At 59.4% G+C, this 9,031-nt stretch overlaps 1 protein-coding gene across 2 annotated transcripts in view; it reads left to right on the top strand.

The window, feature by feature from the left end:
• Positions 1–9,031, top strand: part of GRK5 (G protein-coupled receptor kinase 5) — a 97,297-nt gene that overhangs the window by 66,885 nt on the left and 21,381 nt on the right. For both annotated transcript variants that reach the window (XM_014550574.1, XM_014550575.1), the window contains one exon: positions 8,820–8,920. In XM_014550574.1, coding sequence (XP_014406060.1) covers positions 8,820–8,920 — 101 coding nt within the window. The remainder of the gene's footprint in view (positions 1–8,819; positions 8,921–9,031) is intronic.

Below are 9,031 nucleotides of genomic sequence, written 5' to 3'. Positions count from 1 at the left end.
CCTAACCTCCTAGAAAACAATCTCTCTTTGCCCAAAGCCTGATTTTTTCTTTTCCGGCTCCTCCTGATGTTCTGGAGACTGGTATGCCAGCTGGGGCTCCTCACAGCAGGCCCGAGCATGCCCGTCTGGGTCCCTCTTCCTTTCTCGTGACCTTCCAGGTCAGAAAGTTGGATGTTCCTTTGATGCTGGTGGAGCCAGCTCTGGCTCTGACCCCGTTCCCATGTGTATATAGTATTTCCTGCCCAGAGTTCCTCTCCTTAGAGCGGCCGGAGCCAGAGGAGTCAGCCATAGGCTTCCTGAGGACGCCCCTGCCCCCAAACTCTGCCCTCGGTGGGCAGTGACACAGGTCCCCGGTGCCTGTGTGTGGCCTGACAGGTGGGCCTCGGGCAGAGAAATGACTTTATGGGGGAGGGGGGCGGTTGGATTCCCTGAATCTTCCTGCCCCTCCCGCACGCACAAGCCCCATGGAATGAAATCCTCACCGGGGGGAAGGAACCTTCCAAGGCCAAGATATTTCCAACACAATTGCAAAGGAGGGCCGGCCTGGAAGCCGTGGAATGGGAGGGTGTTCTGGAAGATGGAAAGTTGGCTCACTACACCCTGGCCTCTCACGCACAAGGAATGAGGGACCTTCCCCGCTGTGAGCATCCTGCACCCAGCCCCTCGGGCCGAGCTCCCCTGGGGGACTGACTACCTGGACCGGGCAGAGCTGGCTGGATTCAAGCCACTCACCAGAAAAAAACCCACCCACTTCTCCGGTTCCCGAGAGCAGCTCGCGGCCCGTGTAAACAGCCATCATCCCCCTCACGCACTGTGGGCCCGCGGGTCGGGTCGTGACCGGGGATTATCGAATTGACAGAGCCCGGCTGGCCCCCCTCCACATCTCCAGGCACATTTCATTTTGTTAATTATCCTTTTTCGCTTTTGACGTAAAGAGTCAAGGTCTGGGTCAGGGTTGCTTGTGTGTTTTCCTTTCTTCCTCATTAAAGCTGCGCGGCCCTCCGGGCCCCTGGCTGAGTCCTGCCAGCGTTGGAAAACATCCTCTCCCGTCCTGACCTCTAAAAGTCCTTCAGCCTCATTTCTGCGAAGCCGCTTGCACAGCAAAGGAAATGTGGGTCAAGATCCCTTACCCCCAAACTGCTTTGCCCTTCCCGAAGGGCTGTGGGGTTTCTCAGGGGCTGTGTCTGCACGTTGCTCACCCAGGGAAGTGACACCCGGGACCGAGGTGGCCAGGCAGCAGGGCACCGTGGGAAAGGGCTGGAGCCCCTCACTCGGCACTTCCTGGCCTCATGGCCCCCCACGCGGATCTCTGTGAGCCTGCTGTGTGTCTGGGGTCCTCAGTCATCTTAAATGTGTCCAGAGAAGCATCCCTTTGCCCTAGGCCTTCTCAGAATACCTCCCAGTGGGCAAGAGCCAGGAGCCGAACGAAGGAAGTTCCTCCCTATGGCCCAGTCAGACCCCCTGCAACCCTCAGGCCCCGGTCAGACCTCACCTCCGCCATGAATCTGCTGTGGCCGCCCCTCTGAGCCCTCCCTTCGAGGCCACCACACTCAGCTGCCCTCCATCCCATCCACCTTACACTCCCGCCGTTGGCCAGGTGAGCTGGTCTGTGAGTCCTGGGAGTGGACCGTGCACTGAGTACAGGCTGGGCTCTCGGGGACCCTGTGTGGCTGGCGGACTGGGTCAGCCCGACCCTCTGGAGAAGCTCGGCTCCCTGCACTCTCACCCGTGGCAGCGGCAGCACCACCTCCAGCTCTGCCTGCGGAGCCGGCTCCTGTTGCCCACAGGGCCTTCCTGGCAGCGTAACCAGCGATGCCAGGGTCAGGGTTATCCCCAAATCAGTGCAAGAGATCATTGCCCAGAGAGGTCGGGAGATGGCCGGGTAGCCGCGTGTGTCTGCCGTGCAATGGAAGTGTGGGCGTCACGGAGGCCCTGGGGCTGCCCCAACACGCTGTCAGGGCATTGGCCTTCCTCACTTCCTCCTCCAACCACGAGGAGCCCAGCAAGCCCCTGAGCCCCTCGACTCTGGTCTTTGGCTGCTCATCACGGGAAGTTAAAGGTGCCGTCGGGCTCCATCTTCCTAAGGGCTCGATGCGATCGGGTGGGAGGGGGTGTCCCTCGGGAGAAGGCCCTTTTGAGACTGTCGGGAAGATCAGGGTTTTGTGGGGGCCGAAGCATAAGTAACTGGGGGAGTGTCTTCTCTTTAAGAAGAACAGAATGTTAGGTACACAAGCGAATGGGCCAAGAAATCACCACAAAGGACTGCAGCTTGGAAATGCAGGTCCTTTCCTGTGAGATCTCGACGTGCCGGGCAGACGGACGGACGGACAGACGTGCCTATGTGGAAATGCTTCCTGGGAAGCGTGGTCCCTCCCCCCAGAACACTCTCTAGCTCCCAGGGCTGCAGGTAAAGGGCCCCAAAGCTAAACTTCTCTGCTTCAGGGTAAATCGCTTCTGTTGGGGAGCAGTGAGCATCGCCTGCCCTTAGCACTTCGAAGAGGCACAGTGCGCTCCTGCGGGGCAGACTTGTCACGTTTCTGGTTTCTGCCTGTCCAGCCGTGTGTCCCTGCCCAGTGGGGCTGCACCTGGCACAGTGCTTGGCCGTGCAGTCCACCCACCAGGCTGACCACACAGACACTCAGGGAGGAGCCGGGGGTGTTTCGGCCGAGAGCTGCAGGGCACAGACATCAGGCCCACGTGGAGGGGACGGTGGCCTCGTGCACGTCACTCGTGAGCATTTGGCTGCTTTACTTTTCCCCGGTGACCAAGGAAACAAAACCCTGCCTTTCCCCTTTGGTCCTATTCTTGTTTGGGGCTCGGGTCTGCTGCCCGGTCGTGGACAGACAGAGGAACTGCCCCAGACGGACACGGCGCACGGCACGGCAGTGGTTTCTCCACATGGCACCGAGGGTTTTGATTAACAAGGTGGAAGAATGGCGCTTTCTCTTCCTGTCAGGCCGACCTTGAGTCAGCCCTCAAGTGCGGAAACGCCGCCCAAGGCTGCCGTTCAGTCAGCTCGCCTCTGTCTTCTGGTTGTGATTGGACAAGCAGGTTTCGTTTCCAGCCAGGAGTTAGGGTTGGAACGGGCCCCCCGCTTCCCCTCTCCTGCTGGCCCTGCTTTCTTCGCTGTTCCCGTCCCTGGAGTCGGTTGAGCTGGGCTGAGTGGGCTGAGTGAGTTCGTGGATCTGAGAACCAGCCCACTTGGGGATGGGGAGAGAAAATCAGGGGAGAGGGAGCCCCTGGTGGCTTGGGCAGCATTTGGAGGGTCCTCCTAGTCACCTGGCCCACCTCCTGGTTTTACAGATGGTGAATTAGTCTGGACTCTTGGCAGCAAGTGGCAGACATGGAATCCAGTTGCTCAAACAAAGGAGGAATGTGTTGGCAGGGTGGGGGACGATTGAATGAAATTGAGAGAGAGACACGGCTGAGGAACCCCTGGACTGAGGGGCTGAGGAACCCCTGGCACCAGACGCCTCGGCCCCCGCTGGCCACTCCCAAGCCTCTGGCCCACAGTTTCGGCCTGAGACAGGCACTCCAGCCAGTTGTGACTAAGACAATCCCAAAGGACTCTCACTGTCCCTGTTGTCATGAAGGCAGGAGGTTGACCAGATGGCCCCATGAAGGCGCTGCTGATGGACAGACCCTGTGCTCCCCGCCTGCCTCTCTCCCGCTGAGTGTGCACGGGCACACACATTTATTCCACGTGTATTCGGATCTCCTGCTGTGTGCCAGGAGCATCATCATCCACTCCAGCAGAGCGAGTGGGGCGAGTGCAGGGTTGGGAGCCAGGCCGGTCTGGATTGGGGTCTCAGGTCCACTGCTGACCGTTCAGTCTGTGAGCAGGTAAGGGGAGCATCAGTGGATGTCAAGCGCTGTGCTGGACCCTGATGAGACAGGAATGAGCAGGAGCATTGCTGAGTCTCTGGTGGTGGCTGGGAACAGCCCCCCCATTACGGTTGTTCTGGGGAGCAACAGAAGGATAACGTGGGGAAACTCACGTCGAGGAATAGTGACTGTCAGGCCGGCCCCTGTCCCAGACGCTCATAGCCAGAGCCTGGGTCCCACCCCGCCCTCGCCCACGGCCAGGCCCTGGCAGCTGTGCGCAGAGCTCTCGGCCGCTGACGCAGACCCCCCTCGTGACCAGCCTGGCCGCTGACGCAGACCCCCCTCGTGACCGGCCTGTGGGCGGCGGGGTATGTTGTGAAAGAACCCCTCCCCTGTTCCTGTGCTGGAGGGGAAATGGAGGTGCCCCCCTCCCCCCAAGAAACAGCTGCCTCCACCCTGGTATGGGCAGCCCCTTGTTTGGAAGGAAGGGGCACCCTGGACCCTCTTTCTCCCAGAGTGCCTTGTCTCTCCACTGCTCCACTTTTCCTGAAGGCCACGTCTGTCCACATTGGGAAATTGCAAATAGTTTACATGGGAAATGTCAGCTGCCCACATATGAAAATATACACATCATTAAGGCCTAAGTGCTTGCGTCTGGAGATAGAGCGGCAGTCTCCTGGGCTGACCTTTTGTTCGCTGATGGAACCACTGCTAATGAGCGCGGAGCTCCTCGGTGGGATGTTTTCATATGTTGAAGCGAAGCATATGGTGGCCATTAGCCTGGGGGTGGGGGTAGGGGTGCATTATGCAAATAGCATTTGCCCAAACAGGCAGAGTCCACCGCACCGCATTCTCCAGCCCCGTGGCCTCCAAGAAGGGCTTGCTCCTCAGGGCCAACGTCACATCCCCTCACCCTATCTGAGAAGGACGGTGTGTCCTTGGAGGGCACGGTGATGGTGGGGATAAGGCTCTGTGACCAGATTGCCATGGGCCAGCAGTGTGACCGTGCAGGGGTCCTTCCCTCCTGGGTCTTTTCTGTCAGTCCCCCATCTGTGCCACGCGTGGGTTCATCAGCTGAGCCCTGAGGGGTCTTCCCAGGAGAGCCCTCTGCGATCTCCTCCTCCCGCTGCACCGTCTTGGGTCCCGAGTCTCTGAACAAATAGAGGGCGTGTGCTTCCAGAAGGATCCGAGAGTGACCCCAGGATTATCGACCTCTCCCTCAGGGCTCCCTCCCAACAGATCTCTCATTATTTCCTCACCTGAGGTCTGAGATGAGTCACTAGGTCATTATGTCCCCTGTGCCACCTGGTCTTAGAAGTGTGCGGGCTGGTCTACCTGTGGGTGTCAGTGCAGTGAAGCACTGGCACAAGGAGCTCAACAGCGCCACCTTGTGGACTAACCGCCACACTGGCCGAGGCTGGAATGACCTGGTGGGTGCAGGCAGAGCCCACGGGGCTTGGGCTTTCTGCTGCCTGGGGCCCCCAGGGCACTGAATCATTCCTGGTCAATACTGTGCCTGAATATGGTAGAGGGTTCCATTTTTTTAAAAAATATTTTTTTATTGATTTCAGAGAGGGAGGGAAAGGGAGAGAGAGAAACATCAATGATGAGAGAGAATCACTGATCGGCTGACTCCTGCACGCCCCCCACTGGGGATCGAGCCTGCAACCCGGCATGTGCCCTTGACTGGAATCAAACCTGGGACCCTTCAGTCCGCAGGCCGACGCTCTATCCACTGAGCCAAACCAGCTAGGGCAGAGGTTTCCACTTTGATGGAGCAGAGATGACAGAGGTCTGGCCGAGGCCACATGTCCGAGGGCGGGGTCACTTTCTTCTCTGCAGGAGGGGACAGAGCTCTTTGGTCAGTGCCCCGGGCTACATGGCCTTGTCCCCCAGGCATGCCTTGCTGGCTTAAGCTGTCCCAGGAGTTGACCACAGAGCCCTCCTAAGAGCAGCTGGGGTCCTCAAGACTGTCATCAGAGGGGACTTTCCGGTGGAGCTGGGCAGACTGGTCACATCGAGGTTGGCCAGCTGGTTAGCTTCGGCTGCCCAGGACCATCGGGAGGCAGGCATTCAAGGTGGGGCCTCCAGCGGGAGAGAAACCCCGACCCAGTCCGTCCTGGTCCGGAAGCCATGCCCCCAAGACTTCATGCCACACATTTCAAAGGACTTAGGCCCCTAAAGGGACAGCGTCCTTTCAGGCCAAAGCCTGCAGGCTGGCGCTCCTTGAGGAGACCATCTGGTGACCAAAGAACAAGTGTCACTTCAAGCCCTGCTGGTGGGAAGGGGTCCCAGGACCTGGGGGACTGTCTCAGAGAACTTCCGGCTGCTTTTCACCCTGTAAACACCTAAGGCCTTGAGGCTCTTGCTGTTGGACATGGAGGAGGATGGTGCCCATCCCTCCTGCCCACCCTGACCCTCAGCTTCCTCCCAGAGGGACGGTCCCTGGTAGATGGAGCCAATGTGCTGCCCAGCCCAGCTCTCCTGCTTCCCGAGCCCCAGTGCAGGGAGGTGGCATTGCTGCCAGAGCCCCCCTGGCCTGTAGGGTACACCCCACCTTCAGCCCACCTCGCAGGGAGTGTCCCCCTGAAATGCCCTCTGAGCTGCCGCTCCTTCACCCCTGACGTCTGGGTTTCCGTTTCTGACTTAAGCTGGCCAGCAGCTTCTCACTCCCGTCTTATTGGCAAAGGTGGCATTCCCTGGAGTCACTTGAAAGGGGTTTGGTTGGAATCCTTAATCTCTTCATGTCGAGCCAAGGACTGAATTTAAGCCCCTGGTTGTGACACTAAACACATTCTTACCTGCTCATTAACTCCCGTCGGGCTTCGACTGTGGGCAATGTCCCCAGAGCCCCCCGCCAGCCAGTGCCAAAGAATGGGAGTGGTGTGGCCGAGAAGGCAGCCCAGGTGGCTGTCCTCAAAGGCAGGTGGGAGGGACCATGAGGGGAGGGGGGACCATGAGGGGAGGGAGGCCCGAGGCCAAGTTCTGCTCTGCCTCTGCCCCATCCTCCCTGAAGCCTTTCCCAGATGACCCCACCCCGTTAGGATCTCCTCCTTATCTCGGCCACCACCCGCTCTGGGCCAGCCACCAGGCCCTTCAGACCAAGGCTGCCCCAGCCACCAGCTCGCTTCTGGAAGCAGATTTGCCAGTGGCCTCGGGTCTGTGCTGATATTCCCTTGCTCTGGAGTTACTGGTCCCCAATAAACTCAGCTGCCAGATTCCCAAGAAAGTTCCCCAAGGATTAGAAGCAAAAAACCCTCAACCATCAGTTCCCAAGTCTTGAAGGACCCGAAGGTCATCTCTGGGGCATTCCCTAACTATTGGAAGGGAGGCGGGGAGGCCCCAGATGGCCAAGGGCAGAGGTCGGATCAGAGCTCGGGGCTCCAGCCTCTTGGTCGAGCATCTTTTCTGCAAAAGGAGCAACAACGAGCTCCAGAGGCCAACACTACTGGTTGCTCTTCTGCCATCTCATTAAGTTGCCCATGTGGGGACGGAGGGTGGGAGGGAGCCACCACCACCTGGGGTTGGCGACAGCAACCATCTGGGAGATGCTCTGGGATGGTGGTGTGACTGGCTCTGTCTGCACTGGGAGTTTGGGGGGCATTTACCGCATGTGGGGACGGAGGGTGGGAGGGAGCCACCACCACCCGGGGTTGGCGACAGCAACCATTTGGGGGATGCTCTGGGATGGTGGTGTGACTGGCTGTCTGCACTGGGAGTTTGGGGGCATTTACCATCACAGCAGCTCCCCCCACACCTGAGGCTCCACCCACCCGGGGCGGGGAGGCCCCAGGACAGGGAAGACCTGCAGAGAGGGCAGGGCCTGGGAGAGGATGAAGGAAGGAAGGAACGAGGCATTCAGAACAGTGGGGACCAGAAGATGAGCCACTGGTGTCATTCACCAGGGCCATGCCAGGCAGCTCCGCCTCCACCCTGAGGATCAAACCCCCCAGACACCCCCCCGATGGGCTTAGCAGAACAGTCAGCCCCACAGTCACATGTCAAGAGCTGGGCAGAGAAAGCAAGTCTTTCCTAGCTCAACATCTTTGGAAAAGATGCGTCTACACCCCATCTTTCTGAGCCCACTCCCTGCAATTTTCTCAATTATTCCTGTAATTTATTAAAAACCCACCTCGGGGTCCAGCTGGTGAGTGAGCAGCTGGTTGCGGGTGACTGGCGCGGGGAGTGGTGGGTGTGGGAGGGGCTGCCTTCCCAGCTGGCTGCTGCTCCCGGGTAGGGCGCTGGAGCTGTCCTTCAGACGTGAAATGCTCAGGCCAGGCAGCTTAACTGAGGAGGAGAATGAAATGACAGAACATTCATGGCACACTTTCCTGCTCCGCGCCAGGATCTGGGCCAAGGGCTTGACCTCGTGGTTTTATTGATTCCTTCTGGGAGAAACCGTTATTTCTGATCATCTTCCTGATCACTGAGGCTGAGCAGTTAGGCCAGGGCCCCACAGCTACAAGTAACAGATGTGGGACTCGCACCCTGGTGTGTCGGTGCCAAAGCTATAGATCATAGAGCTGCTGAGCTCCCCTCCCCTCGCTGCTGTGTCGTCCTGTTCGCTTGCCCTTTACCCCTTCCAGATCCTTTTGTACGTGACCTTGAGGCTGGGCAGGGGTTCATCTCAAGTCTGCCCCCTGAGGAGACAGCCTCGGGGGGGCTCGCCAATGAGCCGGGCTTGATGCACAGCTCCTCACACCGGGAGCACTCCCACCTCATTCGGTTCTACCGCAGACCCAGGACACGGGCCATCATGGTCGATGTTCTGCACACGAGGGCGGTGATGCTCAAAGGAGCCATGTGACCTCTAGGAGGTCACCCCACTGACAGTGGCAGAGCAGAAAGCTGACCCTAAGTCTGGTCCCTGCACCACCTTCCAGCCCAGCCACCTCCCTGCACCACGGGACACTGTGCAGGCTGCCCAGGGCCAGGGGTGGGCGGGAGGGGAAGACCACCCTCCCCTCGCTGACCACCTCTTCTCTTCCCTCCAGTCCCCAGTTTTCATCGCCCAAGTCGGTCGGGACCTGGTCTCCCAGGCGGAGGAGAAGCTCCTACAGAGGCCCTGCAAAGAGCTCTTCTCGGCCTGTGCACAGTAAGTGCCCCAGCGGCCGCCTCCCTCCCTCCTGGCCCGATGGCAGGCCCTCCGCGCCTCTGGCAGCCACACAGCTGCCTGGACGAGGGCTGCCCCCAGCTCCCCCCTGGA

Source organism: Myotis brandtii, unplaced genomic scaffold, assembly GCF_000412655.1.
Source record: "Myotis brandtii unplaced genomic scaffold, ASM41265v1 scaffold604, whole genome shotgun sequence".
In the NCBI taxonomy this organism is placed as follows: domain Eukaryota; kingdom Metazoa; phylum Chordata; class Mammalia; order Chiroptera; family Vespertilionidae; genus Myotis; species Myotis brandtii.
Note: the sequence above shows the minus strand (reverse complement) of the source record. Positions and strands in the feature narration are given on the sequence as shown.